This window comes from Dama dama, chromosome 30 (genome assembly GCF_033118175.1).
Source record: "Dama dama isolate Ldn47 chromosome 30, ASM3311817v1, whole genome shotgun sequence".
Taxonomy (NCBI): Eukaryota; Metazoa; Chordata; class Mammalia; order Artiodactyla; family Cervidae; genus Dama; species Dama dama.
The window spans coordinates 41,010,537-41,031,881 of record NC_083710.1 but is presented as its reverse complement, the minus strand read 5'-3'; the positions used below and the strand labels follow the sequence as shown (position 1 = coordinate 41,031,881).

General features: G+C 37.1%; 1 protein-coding gene across 1 annotated transcript; it reads right to left on the bottom strand.

Moving 5' to 3' along the window:
• Window positions 1-1,640: 1,640 nt before the first annotated feature.
• LOC133049171 (ADP-ribosylation factor 1-like) lies at window positions 1,641-3,348 on the bottom strand. Its single transcript, XM_061133081.1, has one exon. It carries the CDS (start codon window positions 3,257-3,259, stop codon window positions 2,714-2,716), a length of 546 nt encoding a protein of 181 aa, XP_060989064.1. The 5' UTR covers window positions 3,260-3,348; the 3' UTR covers window positions 1,641-2,713.
• Between the last annotated feature and the right edge of the window lie 17,997 nt (window positions 3,349-21,345).

Genomic DNA, 21,345 nt, shown 5'->3' with positions numbered 1-21,345 from the left:
CATTTTTCAGTGTCATATCTGTTTGCCTTTTCATACAGTTCACGGGGTTCTCAAGGCAAGAATGCTGAAGTGTTTTGCCATTCACTTCTCCAGTGGACCACGTTTTATCAGAAATCTTCACCATGACCCATCTGTCTTTGGTGGCCCTATATGGCATGGCTCATAGTTTCATTGAGTTAGACAAGGCTGTGGTCCATGTGATCAGTTTGATTTGTTTTCTGTGATTGTTGTTTTCATTTTGTCTACCCTTTGAAGAATAAGGATAAGAGGCCTATGGAAGTTTCCTGTTGGGAGAGACTGACTGTGGGGGAAACTGGGTCTTTTTCTATACCTCTCAATGGATATGCAGGAGACCCTGCATATTGACCCTTTGATTCCTGGGTTGAGAAGATCCTCTGGAGAAGGGATAGGCTACCCACTCCAGTATACCTGGGCTTCCCCTGTGGCTCAGCTGGTAAAGAATCTGCCTGCAATGTGGGAGACCTGGATTTGATCCCTGGATTGAGAAGATCCACTGGAGATGGGAAAGGCTACTCACTCCAGTATTCTGGCCTGGAGAATTCCATGGACTGTATAATCCATGAAGTCACAGAGTCAGACATGACTGAGTGAGCTTCACTTTCACTTTCAAAGGGTATACATAAAATCCTGAGCCCTTTTGCAGTTACTGAAACCCAGGTCGCAGAAGTTAAGTGTATGCTGTGCACAGGTATGTAGACATAAGACAGGTTGGAACCAGAAGGTTGATGATGCTAACTCTCAGTTACCTCACCATCAACCAATCAGAAGAATGTCCATAATTTGATCATGCCCTTCTCTTTAAACCATTACTGTAAGAGTTCTCACTACTCCTTCCAGGATGGGACACTTAGTTTTGAAGGAATTAGCCCACTGTAACCTACTTTGTCTTGAAAAACAATATAATTGTCATTTTCTACTTATGCCAAACCTCATGTCAGATATTTACTTTGGTGTTGGGTTACAGAAATTGAATTTGGCTTCATCAGCAATAAACTATCTTGTTTACTCCACTAGGTCTCATTTATGAGGTTTTAGCTGGTTTATATCTTGCTCTTCTGTTTGAGTTTAGGGTTCTTTTGTAATAATGAATGAAACAAAAATGTTCCTTGTAAGAGAACTGATCTGTCAATCCTTCAGAAATTGCAAAAAAAAAAATAATAAAATATATTTCCATCCCATCCATTTACTTAATAATTTATTTTCCTGCCCAGAGTAACAAATGTTTTCAGAAATTACATAAAGAAAACAAACTGGGGTCCTGGCAATTTTTCTTTTCTTTTCTTTTCTTTTTAATGTCATAAATAAGAAATTAAGATAACATGAGAACAATGTATGGCTGGGACTCTGCGGAATCAATTATATGAAAAGATAATATGTAAGAATATAACAAGGAAAGATATATGCTTTACACATTTTAAGTTTGACTTAAGCCTAGACCTATATCTAGGAAAATATGAAATTGGTTTATATTTCCTTCTTTCTGTTTTTTTTTTTTTTTTTTTGTCAAATGTTTTTCTTTTTTCTTTTTTTTTTTTAATAGTTAAGAGATTTTATTCTAATAGCTGTAATTACAGTGCTTGTTTGTCAAAATGAAAACTGAAAACAAGTATACAAAACAGTTGATTACTAATTGTGTATTGAAAGCAGTAAGAGGTTCCACGACACCAAATAAACCAGTTCTGAGGTTTTCCCCAAGATAAAGTTTAACAGCTCCAGCTTCTTCAGTGTTTATCAAAATACAAAAGAAAAAAGTAGAGGTTATCATTTTCAATGGCAAATCTGACCCTTGCAGGCTGAGGAGTGAAAGCACATGTAGACAGGGGCTCTGAGGGGTGGGGCTCAAGGATGACCACCCGCACTCCTGCTGGTGAGACCCCAGAGAGCCCGGAGCAGGCAAGCAAGGGGACTGCAGGACTCCCGCTCCAGCCAGGGCGTTCCAACCAAAGTGCCCATGCTGACCCGAGAAAAGGCCGGGGTTCTTCCAAGGGGTCTGAGAACGGCGGCTGCAGCCTCCACCCCATCTCCTGGGCGGCCATGTATGCACAAATACAAGCACAAACGCTATGGGGTGTGGGATGACCCGAGACAGAGCAAATCACAGGGACCCTATTGTGACCATGCAGAATGGATATCATGGCTGGTTCTGCCCCGTTTCATGTTCCCAACGGGAAACAGACCACCGGTGGACTGGACTCAGGCCGTTACCGCAGAACCTACATTAGGCACATTTCTCCCTTCTGTGTGTTCAAGTGTTCTCCTTATTTTGTATTTGTAACTATTTTAAAAAATGCACTGAGTTTGGGTTAAAAACCAACCACCAAAATGGATCTCAACACAGATCTAAAGCCCAGAGGAGGAGTATTGGGCTCGTCTGACACACAACTCCTGGATGACCCGTGTGCCTAAAATCCCTTCTCAGTACTAAACAGTGGGTTGATTTTCTTTTTACAATAAAAAAAGCTGAGTAATATTGCATAGGAGTACCAGAAACTGCCTCATTGGAAACAAAAACTATTTACATTAAATAAAAACCCAGCTGCAGGCTGCGTCTGCACATTTACAGCATGGTGAAGCACACTGTGACCGACCGTGGAGACAGCTTCTGGCACTCACACCACAGGGGCACGTTTGCCACAGGAGAGTAAAGCGAGGGTGGGAGGAGGGAGTGAGGGGGAGGAGAGAGGACTGCAGCTCATTTCTGGCTCCGGAGCTGATTGGACAGCCAGTCCAGTCCCTCGTAAAGCCCGTCCCCGCTGGTGGCACAGGTGGCCTGAATGTACCAGTTCCTGTGGCGCAGAGAGTGCAGGCCCAGTTTGTCCGTGATCTCGGCCGCTTTCATGGCATTGGGGAGGTCCTGTTTGTTGGCAAACACGAGCAGAACGGCGTCCCTGAGCTCGTCTTCTGCCAACATCCTCATGAGCTCCTCGCGGGCCTCATTCACACGCTCTCTGTCATTGCTGTCAACCACAAAGATGAGACCTTGTGTGTTTTGAAAGTAGTGGCGCCACAGAGGCCGGATCTTGTCCTGGCCGCCCACGTCCCACACAGTGAAGCTGATGTTCTTGTACTCCACGGTCTCCACGTTGAAGCCGATAGTGGGAATGGTGGTCACAATTTCACCCAGCTTCAGTTTGTACAGGATGGTGGTCTTTCCTGCAGCATCTAGGCCCACCATGAGAATGCGCATTTCTTTTTTGCCAAAAAGGCCCTTGAAGAGGTTTGCAAAGATATTCCCCATGCTGCAGACCGGTGGGAGCAACACTGGCCAGAGAAACCCTCGGAGGCCGCGGCGCAGATGCTGCTCGGAGGCAGGCGTTGGTTTCGCTCCCCCAAATGTTTTTCCTAGGACAAAAATGACTGTGTAGTACTGCAAGTATGTGCCAAATGCAAGTAAAATATATCCCAAGTGTGAGTAAATTTTGCCATCTCTGTTTCAAGAAACCACACCCAAATCATTTTCTTACACCTACACAAGTAAACCTACCTACTAACGATTCTTACAATCTTAATTCTTGTCCCCTGCTAAGCCCTCATCATACTTGAAGCAGACTGATCTTTAAAAAAAAAAAAAAAAAAAGTAAATATAATCTTATTAAACTCCTGCTATGATCTATACCCTTGAGTCAAGTTCAGATCCCAACTCCTTATCATAATCTTTGTCCTTCACAATCTGACATCAGCAACATTTCAAACTTCACCCTCCACCATAATCTGCTTGCTCACTAAGATCATTGTCTTTCATCGTGTCCTTGGAGCATGTGAGCATGTTCCTGTCTCAGTCTTCTGGTTTTATATTATTGTCTGTAGCTCCTAAGACAGAAAGTAAGGAAACAACTCAATTTCTCTGATTATCAGTGTATCAATGGAAAGGACACAAATATCAAAAGATCCAGAGATAAAACCACACATATTGTAAGCAAGCAGTGACTTCATGTGTGTGTGCACATGTATGTGTGTTTGGTATTCTTTCCATTTATCATATTTCCATCAAAACCTTTCTTCTATTTCATAGTGTAACTTTTGTTTTAATGTTTAGTGCATATGAAATATTCTACATCAGATACTATGGTCTAGAAACTTCAAGCTATATTATCTGATCAAAAAGTAGTAATTAAAAATGGTTAATGAACATAGGTTGTTTCCATGCCTTGGCTACTGTAAGTAGTGCTTCAATAAACATGAGTGTGAAGGTATCTCTTTGAGGTCCGGTCTTCTTTTCCTGTGAATACACATCCAAAACTGAGGTTGCTGGATCCTATGGTAGAAGGTTTTAATCAAAAAGTAATTTTCCAATTAGAAGCTAAAAAAGTTCTGGAAATCTAATGAAAAGCATCATGATTAATGTCATAATACTGCATTGTATATTTGAAAGTTAATAAGAGAGATTTTAAGTATTTTCACACAAAAAAGAAATCATAATCATGTAGTGACCATATAATAATATACAAGAAAGAGATGAAAAAAGGCAAAATGGTTGTGCGAGAGACCTTACAAATATCTGAGAAATGAAGAGAAGTGAAAGGCAAAGGAGAAAGAGAAAGATAATAACCATCTGAAAGCAGGGTTTCAAAGAATAGCAAGGAGAGATAAGAAAGCTTTCCTCAGTGATCAAATCAATGCAAAGAAATAGAGGAAAACAATAGAATGGGAAAGACTAGAAAGCTCTTCAAGATAAATAGAGATATCAAAGGAAATTTTCAAGCAAAGATGGGCACAATAAACGGCAGAAATAGTATGGACCTAACAGAAGCAGAAGATATTAAAAGGTGGCAAGAATACACAGAGAAATATATGAAAAAGATCTTAATGATCCAGATAACCATGATAGTGTGATCACTTGCTTAGAGCCAGACATCCTGGAGTGCAAAGTCAAGTGGTCCTTAGGAAGCATCACCAGGAACAAAGCTAATGGAGGTGATGGAATTCCAGTTGAGCTATTTCAAATATTAAAAGATGATGCTATGAAATTGCTGCACTCAGTATGCCAGCAAATTTGCAAAACTCACCAGTGGCTACAGCACTGGAAAGGTCAGTTTTCATTCTAATTCCAAAGAAAGGCAATGCCAAAGAATGTTAAAAACAACTGCACAATTGCACTCATCTCACAGACTAGCAAAGAAATGCTCAAAATTCTCTAAGCAATGCTTCCACAGTATATGAACCAAGAACTTCCAGATGTTCAAGCTGGATTTAGAAAAGGCAGAGGAACCAGAGGTCAGATTGCCAACATTTGCTGGCTCATAGAAAAAGTAAGGGAATTCCAGAAAAAGACATCTACTTCTGCTTCATTGATGATGTGAAACCCTTTGACCATGTGGATGACAACAAACTGTGGAAAATTCTTAAAGAGATGGGAATACCAGACCATCTTACCTGCCTCCTGACAAATCTGTTTGCAGATCAAGAAGCAACAGTTAGAACCAGATAGAACAGTGGGCTGGTTCCAAACTGGAAAAGGAGCAAGTCAAGGCTGTATATTGTTAGCCTGTTTATTTAACTTATATGCAAAGTACATCATGTGAAATGTGACTGGATGAAGCACAAGCTGGAATCAAAGATTGCTGGGAGAAATATCAATAACCTCAGATATGCAGACGATACCACCCTTATGGCAGGAAGTGAAGAGAAACTAAAGAGCCCCATGATGAAAGTGAAAGAGGAGAATGAAAAGTGGTTTAAAATACAACACTCATAAAAACAAGGATCATGGCATCCTGTTTCATCACTTCATGGCCAATAGATGGGGAAACAATGGAAACAGTGACACAGTTTCTTTTCTTGAGCTCCAAAATCACTGCAGACGGTGACTGCAGCCATGAAGTTAAAAGGTTCCTTGGAGTAAAAGTTGTGAACAATCTAGGCAGCATATTAAAAAGCAGAGACATTACTTTGCCAACAGAAATTCATCTCATCAAAGCTATGGTTTTCCAGCAGTCATGTGTAAATGTGAGAGCTGAACCATAAAGAAAGCTGAGTACCAAAGAGTTGATGCTTTTGAACTGTGGTGTTGGAGAAGACTCTTGAGAGTTCTGGAATCTTGGTGTGCTACAGTCCACAGGATCACAAAGAGTCAGACACAAATGAGCAACTGAACTGAGCATAAATCAAATCAGCATCTTGTACATTTTAAAAGTACACAATTTCATATGCTGATTGACATGTCAGTGAAAATGGAAAAAAAATTGTATCTCAATAATCCCGAAAAAAACTGTTATGCAATGGGGTGTCATCATATATGTTTTAGAAGATTGTGTTTAGAGCCCTCAGAAAGCAGCATGACAATTTTTTTGTTTATTTGAACAATCTAATCTGAAATAGAGTGGAAAAGAGAAAGAAGACTGAAATAAACTCTTCTGTGTTTTATACTAGTCCATTTCTTTTATTCTATAAGATGAAAATAACACAATACTCAGCACAATACTTTTGAATGCACTCATCATAGATATACATATATGTATATAGACATATGCATAATGAAAATATTTGCATTTTTACATATGCAATATTTACATTTTACAGATACATTTTTATATTTACATATGCATAAGGTAAATATTCCATCCTAACTGCAATGATCATCTATTCTGCAAGAGTTGCTACAAATTCTTTTTTGGTATTTTTTTTTTCACATTTTCAGATATTCTGAAAAATAAGGAGATATATATATATATATATATATATATATATATATATATCCTTATATATTTAACTTATATGCAGAGTACATCATCAGAAATGCCAGGCTGGATGAAGCACAATCTGGAATAAAGATTGTTGGGAGAAATATCAATAACCTCAGATAGGCAGATGATACCACCCTTATGGCAGAAAGTGAAGAGGAACAAAAGAGCCTCTTGATGAAAGTGAAAGAAGTGAGTGGAAAAAAAAAGGCTTAAAACTCAACATTCAGAAAACTAAAATCACAGCATCTGGTCCCATCACTTCATAGCAAATAGATGAGGAAATGGTGGAAACAATGGAAATGGTGACAGACTTTATTTTGGGGGGCTCCAAAATCACAGCAGATGGTGACTGCAGCCATGAAATTAAAAGACACTTGCTCCTTGGAAGAAAAGCTATGACCAACCTAGACAGCATATTAAAAAGCAGAGACATTACTTTACCAATAAAGGTTCGTCTAATCAAAGCTATGACTTTATCCAGTAGTCATTTATGGATGTGAGAGTTTGACTGTAAAGAAAGCTGAGTGCTGAAGAATTGTTGCTTTTGAACTGAGGTCTTGCAGAAGCCTCTTGAGAGTTCCTTGGACTGCAAGAAGATCCAGCCAGTCCATCCTAAAGGAAATCAGTCCTGAATATTCATTGGTAGGACTGATGCTGAAACTGAAGCTCCAATACTTTGGCCACCTGATGTGAAGAACTGACTCATTTGAAAAGACCCTGATGCTGGGAAAGATTGAAGGCGGGAGGAAAGGGGGAAAACACAGGATGAGATGGTTAGATGTCATCACCAACGTGATGGATATGCGTTTGAGTAGGCTCCAGGAGTTGGTGATGGACAGAGAAGCCTGGCGTGCTGCAGTCCCTGGGGTCACAGAGTGAGACACGACTGAGTGAACTGAATTGAACTGATATCCGCCTAATATATACAGGCATGTTCAGTCGCTCAGTCATGTCTGACTTTGCGATCCCATCAGCTCTAGCCTTCCAGGCTCCTCTGTTCATGAGTTTTTTTCCAACAGAAATACTGGACTGGTTTGCTATTTCCTCCTCCAAAGGAACTTCCTGACTCTGGGATTGAAGCCATGTTTCCTGCACTCACACATACATACAAACATACATATTTTGGAATATACCTACAATTGCTACTGCTAAAAGCACACCTGTTTAATATTTTTATTGCTTAGTAGCTACTAGTAAACATTTTCCCAAAATAATGTAAATATTTCATCATAACTGCAATGATCATCTATTCTGTAGAGTAGTTTCAAATTCATTTTTGGTGTTTTCTTTCACATTTTCAGATATTCTGGCATATGTAGACATGTATAACATCTTAAAAAATTATGTATAGCAAATAGTCAGCTGGAATGGAAATACTTGTGCACTTATTATCAAGCATAATATCCTCTAATGTGCACCAGCTCAATGGACACGAGTTTGAGCAAGCTGTGGAGGATGGTAAAGGAAATGTAGGCCTTGTTTGCTGCAGTCCATGGGGTCACAAAGAGTCATATATGACTGAGCAACTGAACAACAGCAACAAATTATCCTCTAATAATTTCATACACCAGGAGTACAGTATCATTTGCCTTTTTAATTTTTAAATGAAACCTTGAAAATCATGGTCAAAATAAGATGATATTATGAGTACTAAGTGGTCACAAATTTAAATAGCACCTTTATCTATGTAAAATGCATTTAATACTTGACATTTCAGGACACACCACATATTTCATTCTAAGCCTCCAACATCACACATATACAACCTGGACAGCCACTGCACGCTGCTCTCCATACCACACGCCTCCTCTTATGTGAATGCACTCTTCGTTCTGCCTGGGTTGACCCCACTGCTGTGGATGTCCTCTTCTATTTAGACAGACTATGACCCCACATGAGGGTCCCTGCAGGCCCACTTAGGGTCATGATATTTATCTCCTCCACTCCAAAACACAGATGTCTATGTTTGTCTTTTGTGTCTTGTTCTAGTCCACATCCATTCTACATTCAACCCTTCAATTCTTTAACTATAAAATATGAATTTAAAATGTCATTATCAGTTATCTTTTCACTTTCCCTTTCAACATGCTCTTGTTTCATCATTCCTTTTCCTTCCTTCATCTTCCTTCTCCTTCCCTCCCCTTTCTGAACACTTAATTCCATAAGGAAATGAAATGTATGTGTTTTGGAGTGCAGAAGAGAGATGCTGTGCCCCAGAGAGGGTTCTATATGGAGGATGACATCCACAGGTATGAGGCAGAGTGCAGGTGAAGAAAAGAAGTCAGTCCAGACAGGATTGAAGGTATACTTAAAGTAGTTGCTCACACTTTTGGTAACTGCATAAGCTGAAAATGTAGAGTGCTTAATTTTACTTATTACTATTTTATCATGACTGTAACTAGTGTACACAGCATCTAAGTATTTATATGAACCACCTTATTTCAAAGAAAGAATAATAGAAATGTTATGTTTTACAATTTCATTTTCATTTACAAAAATCACAGTATTTACTCACTAATGAAACAAAAACAGGTGTTTATGAAACATTAGCAATTGTCAAAGTATTCTATTCTGAAACTTCTAAGAATCAAGGTGAGTTGATGACCAAATTATTATATATTTCATTCAGATTAAAACAAGTTGTTACAAAATAATACCATTGCATGACAATGTTCAGAGGTTCACTAGCTTTGCATTTATGCATTCTCAACACACTGGATACAAATGAAAGTTTCTTTAACTTTTATGCAGACCATAAGCATTAATATAAATTGACAAACAGAATATACAAAACTAGAACTTTCTTTAAATTCAGGATTCTTGGCAAAACAGTGATAATACTCCAAAATAACTTTAAGATGTTTAAAAGTCTATATTTTTATCTCCGCCATTTAAAATAAATAATAATAAAAAAAAAGTATTCACTCTAGAGTGAGAATCATGGCTTCCTTATTGAAAATATTTTTCTAATATTTTTTGCATTATCTCACCTGCAATAAATTGATGTCAATAAAGAATTGCAAGAAAAAATTAAATCTATGGAAAGAAAACTAACCAATCTGATTACATGGACCACAGCCTTGTCTAACTCAAAGAAACTATGAGCCATGCCATGTAGGGCCACCCAAGATTGACAGGTCATGGTGGAGAACTCTGACATATGTGGTCCACTGGAGAAGGGAATGGCAAACCACTTCAGTATTCTTACCTTGAGAACGGCATTAACAGTATGAAAAGACAAAAAGATAGGACACTGAAAGATGAACTCCCCAGGTCAGTAGGTGCCCAATATGTTACTGGAGATCAATGGAGAAATAACTTCAGAAAGAACAAAGAGACTGAGACAAAGCAAAAATAAAACCCAGTTGTGGCTGGGACCAGTGATAGAAGTAAAGCCCAATGCTGTAAAGAGCAATATTGCATAGGAACCTGGAATGTTAGGTCCATGAATCAAGGCAAATTGGAAGTGGTCAAACAGGAGATGGCAAGAGTGAACATCGATATTTTAGGAATCAAAAAAGTAAAATGGACTGGAATGGGTGAATTTAACTCAGATGACCATTATATCCACTACTGTGGGCAAGAATCCTGTAGAAGAAATGGAGTAGTCATCATAGTCAACAAAAGCCTGAAATTCAGTACTTGGATGCAATCTCAAAAATGACAGAATGATCTCTGTTCGTTTCCAAAGCAAGCCATTAAATATCACTGTAATCCAAGACTATGCCCTGACTAGTAATGCTGAAGAAGATGAAGTTCAATGGTTCTATGAAGACCCACAGAACTTCTAGAACTAACACTCAAAAAAGATATCCTTTTCATTATAGGGGCCTGGAATCCAAAAGTAGGAAGTCAAGAAACATCTGGAGTAACAGGCAACATTTGTTTTGGAATACAGTATGAAGCAGGGCAAAGGATAATAGAGTTTAACCAAGAAATGAACTGATCACAGCAAACACCCTCTTCCAACAACACAAGAGAAGACTCTTCACGTGGACATGATCAGATTGGGAATACGGAAATCAGATTGACTACATTCTTTACACCAAAGATGGAGAAGCTCTATACAGTCAGCAGAAACAAGACCAGGAGCTGTTTGTGGCTCATATCATGGACACCTTATTCCCAAATTCAGACTTCAATTGAAGAAAGTAGAGAAAACGACTAGATCATTCAGGTATGACCTAAACCAAATCCCTTATGATTATACAGTGGAAGTGAGAAATAGATTCAAGGTATTAGATCTGTTAGACAGAGTGCCTGAATAACTATATACAGAGGTTCATGACATTGTACAGGAGGCAGGGATCAAGATCATCCCCAAAAAAAGAAATGAAAAAGGGCAAAATTGTTCTCTGAGTAGGCCTTACAACTAACTGTGGAAAGAAGAGAAGTGAAAGGCAAAGGAAGAAATGAAAGATATACCCATTTGAATGCAGAGTTCCAAAGAAGAGCAAGGAGAGAAAAGAAAGCCTTCCTCAATGATAAAAGCAAAGAAACAGAGGAAGACAATAGAATGGGAAAGACTAGAGATCTCTTCAAGAAAATTAGAGATACCAAGGGAAAATTTCATGCAAAGATGGGCACAATAAAGGAAAGAAATGTTATGGATCTAACAGAGGCAGAAGATATAAAGAAGATGTGGCAAGAATACACAAAAGAACTATACACAGAAATCTTCATGATGCAGATAATCATGGTGGTATGATCACTCATCTAGTGCCAGACATCCTGGAATGTGAAGTCGAGTGGCATATAGGAAGATCACTACGAGCAGGGCTAGTGGAGGTGATGGAATCCCTGCTGAGCTACTTCAAATTCTAAATGATGATGCTATAAAAGTGCTGCACTCAATATACCAGCAAATTTGGAAAACTCAACAGTGGCCACAGGAATGGAAAGGGTCAGTTTTCATTCCAATCCCAAAGAAAGGCACTGCCAAAGAATGTAATCAGTTCAGTTCAATTCAGTTCAGTCGCTCAGTCATGTCCGATTCTTTGTGACCCCATGAATTGCAGCATGCCAGGCCTCCCTGCCCATCACCAATTCCCAGAGTTTACTCAAGCTCACGTCCATTGAGTCGGTGATGCCATCTAGCCATCTCATCCTCTGTCATCCCCTTCTCCTCCTGCCCACAATCCCTCCCAGCATCAGGATCTTTTCCAATGAGTCAACCCTTCCCATGAGATGGCCAAAGTATTGGAGTTTCAGCTTCAGCATCAGTCCTTCCAATGAACACCCAGGACTTATCTCCTTTAGGATGGACTGGTTGGATCTCCTTGCAGTCCAAGGGACTCTCAAGAGTCTCCTCCAACACCACAGTTCAAAAGCATCAATTTTTTGGCTCTCAGCTTTCTTCACAGTCCAACTCTCACATCCATACATGACCACTGGAAAAACCATAGCCTTGACTAGGCAGACCTTTGTTGACAAAGTAATGTCTCTGCTTTTTAATATGCTATCTAGGTTGGTCATAACTTTCCTTCCAAGGAGTAAGTATATTTTAATTTCATAACCACAATCACCATCTGCAGTGATTTTGGAGCCCCCAAAAATAAAGTCTGACACTGTTTCCCCATCTATTTCCCATGAAGTGATGGAACCAGACAACATGATCTTAGTTTTCTGAATGTTGAGCTTTAAGCCAACGTTTTCACTCTCCTTGTTCACTTTCATCAAGAGGTTCTTTAGTTCTTCTTCACTTTCTGACATAAGGGTGGTGTCATCTGCATATCTGAGGTTATTGATATTTCTCCTGGCAATCTCAATTCCTGCTTGTGCTTCCTCCAGCCCAGCATTTCTCATGATGTACTCTGCATATAAGTTAAATGAGCAGGATGGCAGTATATAGCCTTGACATACTCCTTTCTCTGTTTGGAATCAGTCTGTTGTTCCATGTCCAGTTCTAACTGTTGCTTCCTGACCTGCATACAGGTTTCTCAAGAGACAGGTCAGGTGGTCTGGTATTCCCATCTTTCAGAATTTTCCACAGTTTATTGTGATCCACACAGTCAAAGGCTTTGGCATAGTCAATAAGGCAGAAATAGATGTTTTTCTGGAACTCTCTTGCTTTTTCAGTGATTCAGTGGATGTTGGCAATTTGATCTCTGGTTCCTCTGCCTTTTCTAAACCAACTTGAACATCTTGGAGTTCACAGTTCATGTATTGCTAAAGCTTGGCTTGGAGAATTTTGAGCATTCCTTTACTAGCGTGTGAGATGAGTGCAATTGTGTGGTAGTTTGAGCATTCCTTGGCATTGCCTTTCTTTTGGATTGGAATGAAAACTGACCTTTTCTAGTCCTGTGGCCAGTGCTGAGTTTTCCAAATTTGCTGACATATTGAGTGCAGCATTTTCACAACATCATCTTTTAGGATTTTAAATAGCTCAACTGGAATTTCATTACCTCCACTAGCTTTGTTCATAGTGATGCTTCCTAAGGCCCACTTGACTTCACATTCCAGGATATCTGGCTCTAGGTGAGTGATCACAGCATCGTGATTATCTGGGTCATGAAGATTTTTTTTTTAATAGTTCTTCTGTGTATTCTTGTCACATCTTCTTAATATCTTCTGCTTCTGTTAGGTCCAAACCATTTGTGTCCTTTATTGAGCCCATCTTTTCATGAAATGTTTCCTTGGTATCTCTAATTTTCTTAAAGAGATCTCCAGTCTTTCCCATTCTATTGTTTTCCTCTATTTCTTTGCACTGATCACTGAGGAAGTGTTTCTTATCTCTCCTTGCTTTTCTTTGGAACTCTAATTATCCAATTATTACTCATTTAACACCATTTTATCATGATTGGTCAACAGAAAAATAATGAAACCCTATATCACCAAAACTACTATTTAAGAGAAGTATCTATAAACACTTCTTAAAACCCAGATGGATACAAGAAATTTCTTGAATGTTTTTGAAAAATACAAATGCCCTGGCACGGCAGTTTTTACTCCCAGAGCTCCAGATATGTTTCTAATGAGTAGTCATGTTTAAAAACAAGTGGACTCTATGATGATCTTTTATCTAGTTTTTTTCACATTCAGTGCTGCAATTTCATTTCGGTTATATTTTCCAATCTCCAACTTTCTGTTTTTTTAATCTTTCTCAAGTCTTTACAAAGCATAGTAGAAAAGCTTTTGTATACATATATATAAATAATATGTGTAATACATATATATTTGAAAATATGATTTTTTTGCCTAATTAAATAATTTATGGCATTTTGTTTCCACTTGTTTGGCTTAATGTGAGTAGAATGTTGGATTTCTAACTAAGAAATAATAGATATATAATGAGCAACAAAGGTTTGCTGTTTAGTACAGGGAACTATAGTCAAGATCTTGTAATAATCTACAATGAAAAATAATTTCAAAAATAATATACATGTGCATATATAGCTGAAACACTTTGCTGTTCACCTGAAACATTGTAAGTCAATTATATTTCAATGAAATATGTATATTAAGAGGTATAGAAAAAAGCAAATGAAAGTAAAATGACATTAGTTCCTCACTCAGTTGCCATGGCCTACTTATAGTTGTGTGTTTAAATGCATACTTATGTGTGAAGGAACTAACTTCATAGTAATCTTCACATTTGCCATAGTTGAAATGTACAATGTTTTGTACAGAGGAATAACATGGTTATTCTTATGTTGAAAATAAAATTAATCAGAAGGACACAGTCATTTACAGAGTTGATAATTTTCTAGAAGGCACAGGATATCGTTTTCTTCATTGAAGTAGTTTTTTGTTTATGCAAACTTTTATCAATGTATAGTTTTATGAGTGTAAACTTTTATTTTATGATCAGAGAGAAGACAAACTTTGTCCATTTGATCTATTAGCTATATGTCTAAAATACCAAGCAAACTGAGGAAGGGATATGCAGAAAATCATTGAACCTGTGAGGATGTGACCCTGGAGAGCTGTGGCTGAAGCCAGTGAATTTTTCAGTAAGATGAACTGAGGCTTTGTACTTCCGCTGATATTCTGACACCCATTCTTTTTTTCCTTCTTCTTTTTTTTCCTCCTTCAGGTGATTCCTTTGAGAAGAAAAGTAAAGAAGGAGAATGAACTGAGAAAGAGGGGGGAAGAGGGATGGTAGTTCCACTGGACAAATCTGAAAAGATTTCACTGCCTGCCTCCAAGTGCAAGGTAATGCTTCTAAAGGGCTTGCCCTAGGGAATGAGTGAACACAGTACCCTGCTATTGAGACATTAGTAGGGTTTTGGAAAGGTTAGTAAGCAAATAAGTAAGTAAAGTCTCTCAGTCGTGTCCAACTCTTTTCAACCGCATGGACTGTAGCCTACCAGGCTTCTCCCATGGGATTTTCCAGTCAAGAGTACTGGAGTGGGTTGCCATTTCTTTCTCCAGAAGATCTTCCCCACCCAGGGATTGAACCCGGATCTCCCACATTGTATGCAGAGACTTTACCGTCTGAACCACCAGGGAAGTCTTGGAAAGATTATGACTATCCTAATGCTTTGAAGGACAGTCTTGAAAAGCCGGTAAGAATTATAGTAAGATAATAACAAGACAATTATTATGGCTTCAAGTACAAGGCCAGGATAACAAGTGACAGTGTAAATAAGTGAACTAAATAGTGGGCATTTGATAACAAAGATATATCTTGATGCTGAGGAATTCTTGGTGTCCAAATATAGGCTATTACCTTATACTCTTGATGAAAGAAAGTGATAGTGAAAGTCCCTCAGTCATGTCTGACTCTTTGCGACCCTATGGACTATACAGTCCATGGAATTTTCCAGGCCAGAATACTGGCATGGGTAGCCGTTCCCTTCTACAGGGGATCTTCCCAACCCAGGAACCAAACCCAGGTCTCTCACATTGTAGGCAGATTCTTTACCAGCTGAGCCACCAGGGAAGGACATACTCATGGTAACATATTTCAAATATAATAAACTCTATAATTTTTTTTCAATAAATATAAAGGTGGTGCCTAGTTACTGTTGTTGTTAAGGTGTATCTGACTCTGTGATTCCATGGACTGCAGTATATCAGGCTCCTCTTTCCTCCACTGTCTCCCAGAGTTTGCTCAATTTTATGTCGATTGAGTCAAGGAAGCTACTTAACCATCTTATCCTCTGCCTTCTACTCCTGACCTCAATCTTTGCCAGGCTTTTCTTCCAATGAGTTAGCTCTTCACATCAGATGGCCAAAGTATTGGAGCTTCAACTGTAGCATAAGTCAGGGTTGATTTCCTATAAGATCAACTGATTTGATCTCCTTTCAGTCCAAGGGACTCTCAAGAGTCTTCTCCAGAACCACAGTTCGAAAGCATCGATTCTTCAGTACTCAGCCTTCTTTATGGTCCAGCTCTCACATCCATATATGACTACTGGAAAAACCATAGCTTTGACTACATGGACCTTTGTTTCAAAGTGGCATCTCTACTTTTTAATATGCTGTCTAGGTTGGTCATAGATTTTCTTCCATGGAGCATGCATCTTTTAATTTAAAGTCACTGGTTGCAGTGACTTCGGATCACAAGAAAATAAAATCTGCCACTGTTTCCATTTTTCACCCACTTATTTGCCATAAAGTGGCAAGTTGAGTTTGAATAAACTTTACTTTTAGAACTGCCAGACATGCCTATGGTGGTTTATAAGCACAGCAAGTAATCTTCCTAATTTTGTATGGACATCTGACTTTTGTTAGAGAACCAGAGTTTCTCCACCTTTTTGATGTTTCTGCTAATCTGAACAATGAGACACAACATTGTTGGGACTCAGGCTAGGCCATCCCAAAATATTCTTCAATGACATATTGATTGTTTTGCACTAAAATTACTTAAGAAATGGCCATCACAATAGGGATCCTCTGACTCTCCTCTCTTTCCCTGAAAGCAAAATCTCTCTTGTGAAAGTGAATTTTCTACATTTTGGAGGCAGAGAACACCACAAAGATGGAATTCTGGGAGAGGAGGGTATATACAAAAATCTTACTTTAATTCACTACCCAAAGCCCAACCCCATTTAGATTCTTCACTAATTAAGCTCCCAAAACCAAAGTGTTGTTGTCCTGTCACAAATTTGACCCCTCACAAATTTGTTTTGTTGTCTAAAAGTTATAAAAGCTGCCTGCTTTGGTCACGTCTTAGGTGTCATTTCTATGAGACTTCCATGAGCACAAATTATCCCCCCTATTATCTGTCTTGTGTCAATTTCATTATGAGTCCAGCCACAAAAACTCAAGAAAGGTAGAGGGGAAATTTTTCTTCTTAGCATTTTGATTGTAGACTTATGTACATTATTTGTTATTATGAATAAGCCTAAACTACATTCAATCAGTTTAAGTAATATGTGTACATCTTCTGTAAATTGTATTTTAATGTCTTTTGCTCATTCTTCAGCTAGGTTTGGGATTTTTTTTTTTTTTTTTTCATTTCTCTCACTTCTTATGTAAGAGAGAGAAATTCTATTTTTTTTTTTTTTTTTGAGTTGACATAACAACATATCTCAAATTGAGTGTCTTAAACAATGGATTTTTTTTTTTTTCTAATTATTCTGGAAGCTAGGAATCCAAGGTCAAGGTTTGTTGGTTCAGCTTCTCCTGGGATCTCTTTCCTTGGTTTTCAGGCCACTGTTTTCATCCTATGTCTTCACTCGGACTTTTTCTTTGTGTGGAGAATCCTGATAGCTCTCCATATGCCATAATCTCCAAGGATACAAGTCAGATTAGATTAGAATCTATATTACTCACCTCATCCTCAAAAGGGTTAACTCTTAGTTAATGTTTTAAAGACCCAATCTGAAAAAGATCACTTTCTGAAGAATTGAGGGTTAAGTCTTCAACATATGAAATTTGAGAACACAATTTTTCTTGATATAGGAATTTTACAATAATTATGTATCTTTGATATTGCTTTTGCTTCCCCCAAAAGTTTGTTCTTCATGTTGTTTTTTATCAAGTATATCAGAAATTTTTCCTTTGCTTTGACTTTTAATATAGTTCAATTTATCAATTCTTTTTACTATAAGTTTGTATTTTAAGTAATAGTTTAAAAAATTTTTCCACTCAATTTTTAAATGAATTCACTCACATGCAGCTTTTATTCTAGTCCTAATATGACATCATTATTTACATTTAAATATTTGATCCTTTTGGTGTTTATCCCAGCATGCAACATAGCATACAGTTATCACTTGTCAGTGACTATCTGTTTTCACAGTTCTAGTTATTTTTAAGTCTATCTTCAGCTCAGTCATCTGAATACCAGTTTAATAAATTTTAAATCACAATAATTATTTTCCTTTTCTCTTTCTGGACTTTGTGTTCTATTAATCTGTCTACTCATATACCAATATCATAAGGAGTGCTTTCTAAAAATAATAGTCTCAGGTGGAAATTGAGAAATTGAGAAAATAGCATAAGCCCTACATGGCCTTGTCTTTGCCTAATATCTTCAATATTATTGTTCTTTTTCTGAGTATCTTATATACCAACAATGGATAAGTATTTGAATTTCCCCTGAATATGGTGCCTATTTATAGCCCTGTGTATTTGTTCATTCTTTTCCTTTCTGCCTCTCTTGTAATATTAGCAAATTCTTCATTTGTGACTCAAGTGTTACATGTGGAATACTTTCTGGGTAAGTGATATTTTTCCAAGGAATCTGTGCACCCTGTCCCCCATGAATAGTTTGCTATGAAATACAGTATTTTTTCACCTGTGGTTAGTCTTGTGCATATGGATCATATGTAATTTGGTGTTTGCCCAGTGCCTAAATCAGTATCTATGTGGAGGAGAATTTCAATAGATCCATGCTCAATGATTGAAATAAATGCTCTTGTGAAATAATACCTTCAGTAGATTTGCAAATTTTCAAGGTTAGTATTCCTGTCTGTCAAGAGTTCTTCAATTCTAAGCAGTTTGAACTTGTGTCTTTGAGATTTATCCCAAATCTAAGGAATTTCATCTTATTCCTAGCTGGCTCAGTATATCTCAACTTTACCAGTCTGAGTGAAGTGAAACAGATGGGACTCTTGTGAAGTGCCCTCAAAGGCTAAAAAACTTATGGCTCACCCTGATCTTTCTTCCCTGGCAAGAAGAGCTCTTTCTAGTTAGGATGTCCCTTCTTGCTGCTAAATTATACTAGCCTGAGGAAAGAGATTATGTCCCCCTTCTCTTCTTGTGCTCAGGTTTTTTTGCTTCATGGTGTTGCTAAAGTATTTACATAGATTCCAGAGGTCTTCCAGAGATGCTTTGTTTGGGGATAGCTGTTCAATCATTGATTTATGAGGTGATAAGGAAGCTGAATTCTCCTGGCTCCTCACTTTTTCCCACAACCTAAATTTTATGTTATTCTAAAATGATATTAATCTTACATATAAATTTCAAAGTAAATTGCATAAAATTACAGTGCTCTCTCCTGCTGTAAGAAATGTTCTATATATAAAATATCTATGTTAATTAATAAAATATTTCTGCACATTTCTAATCTATTTTGTTGCAGTGAAAATTGTATGAGAGTACACAAAATATGACATCTCTGAAGATTCCATGTTTTAACATTGACATTTTTAGAGACATAGTTTTAAGTTTATATTTACCAAGTTCAACTTTTTCCCAGAATAAATACATAAGTAATTATTAGCCTTAAAGTGTATCTTGTAAGAATTATACAGTAAATCCAACCTTTTTCAATTACATAAATTACTCATTTGATTACAAGACATCTCTAATATGAGGATGATTCATGTAACTGCTTTAATAATTTAACTAAAATTTAATTCTTTCAGATACAAAGTACAAAATGGATATATTAAAGTGTGTATAAAGTTGGAAAAGATAAGTTTCAGCTTCACAATTTCCCTGTTGATCTAGGTTTATAAATAAAATGATCATATGTAGCAAGTGTAATTTATATTTTTCTGTTATGGTGTATTAAAAATAAAGGACACATTTTCATAGATACTAACTATATGGATAGTTATAGCATGACAAGCTAATTATTAAGAAATTTCAGTCTAGGGAAAAAAGTCATGGTAATGAATACTGAGAAATTTAGGAATGTTAAAGAAATAATTAATTCTCTTCTCAAAAATACTTATAAATATTATTCAATTTAGTTTTGAAGTTTTCTACCATCACAAATAAAGTTTTTAAAAATGACTAATTGTTTATCAGTGAGTTAGAACTCATGTGGAACTATACGTGCTATATGCTTAGTCACTCAACCGTGTTCTATTCTCTGCAACCATATACTTTGTCTTAAAGACAAGTTTTCAGGTTAAGAAATAAACAGTAATGCCAGGAAACTGATGTGAGAAATTAAAAAGAATTAATAAGCAAGACCTATTTCCAATGCACAAAAAGAAAAACTAGAAACTAATCAACACCTACACTTTTGAATAGAGTTTTTTCTAAGCTCTTTACTACATTTGGTACAGTAACTTCCATCAAGGGGCAAATTGACTTTCCTTTTATAGACCATTACCAGGCACAATTCAACCAATGGGACTTGAGAGAAAATACTTCTAGAATAGTCTCTGAATCCTGACTTTGATATATGTCGATATTTTAAAAGATCTGAACAAAAAGTTACCATACTTCGTACTTATTTCTTGCTTGTCTGTGATTCACCTTAATTTTAAAAAGTAATCCCCCCAGAATAAAGTTACTACCTTGGGATAAACATTCATTTGCAAAAAAATTAAGGTGTACTTCACATTTTTCTGCACTAAAATAATCTTAAAATGCTTTTTTAAAAAATATTATTATTGTGGAAAAAACTTCCACAATCAAAATATTATTTTAAAGGCAAACTGTCTGTAGGATCTAAAAATAAGATTAATTTTGAAATAAAGCTTTTGATAAATTGTACTTACTGAAGGAAATTAGCAATGTAAGTGTAAAAATGAAAATACACTAGAAAAATCTGTTTATAATAAATTATTAAAATATTTTGATGTTTAACAGTTTATGTAAGGAAATTAAAAGTTACTATAATGTTATTTACTTGTCAACTTATGACATTATGTCTCCAACCTTGATATTTCCATTGTGAATTAAACTCATATATCAAACCACTTGCTTTGGTGTCACTGCTTTCATGTCAATGTATATGTATGTGAAAGTCACTCAGTAGTGTCCAACTCTTTGAAACCTCATGGACTATATGGTCCATGGAATTCTCTAGGTTAGAATACTGAAGTGGGTAGCCTTTCCCTTCTCCAGGGGACTTTCCTAACTCAGGGATCAAACCCAGGTCTCCAGCATTGCAGGCGAATTCTTTACCAGCTGACAGTTCAAATTTAACTCAACTGTGGCAGTAGCTTTGACCTCCTCAGTACTCTTATATTCACATATACTGTGTATCTCCCAATCTTTGTTTGAATCTGCTTGCTGAAGTTGAAAACTTAGGAGTCATTCCTTGACTTTTACCACAATGCTCAAATCAAATCCTCTGAATAGTTCAAAGTCATACTTTTCAGAATCTCTATTATAAACCCAGACCTAGCCAATTAATACTTACCTGAATTATTACAATTGTCTAAGAAAACTAAAATTATTCCAATTTTTATTATTCAAGTCACTAAATTTTACAGTAAAGATTATCCCAATTCATTTTCTTCAACAAGAAGTCTATTTTCATCCAGTTGAAGTGATTTAAAAAAAG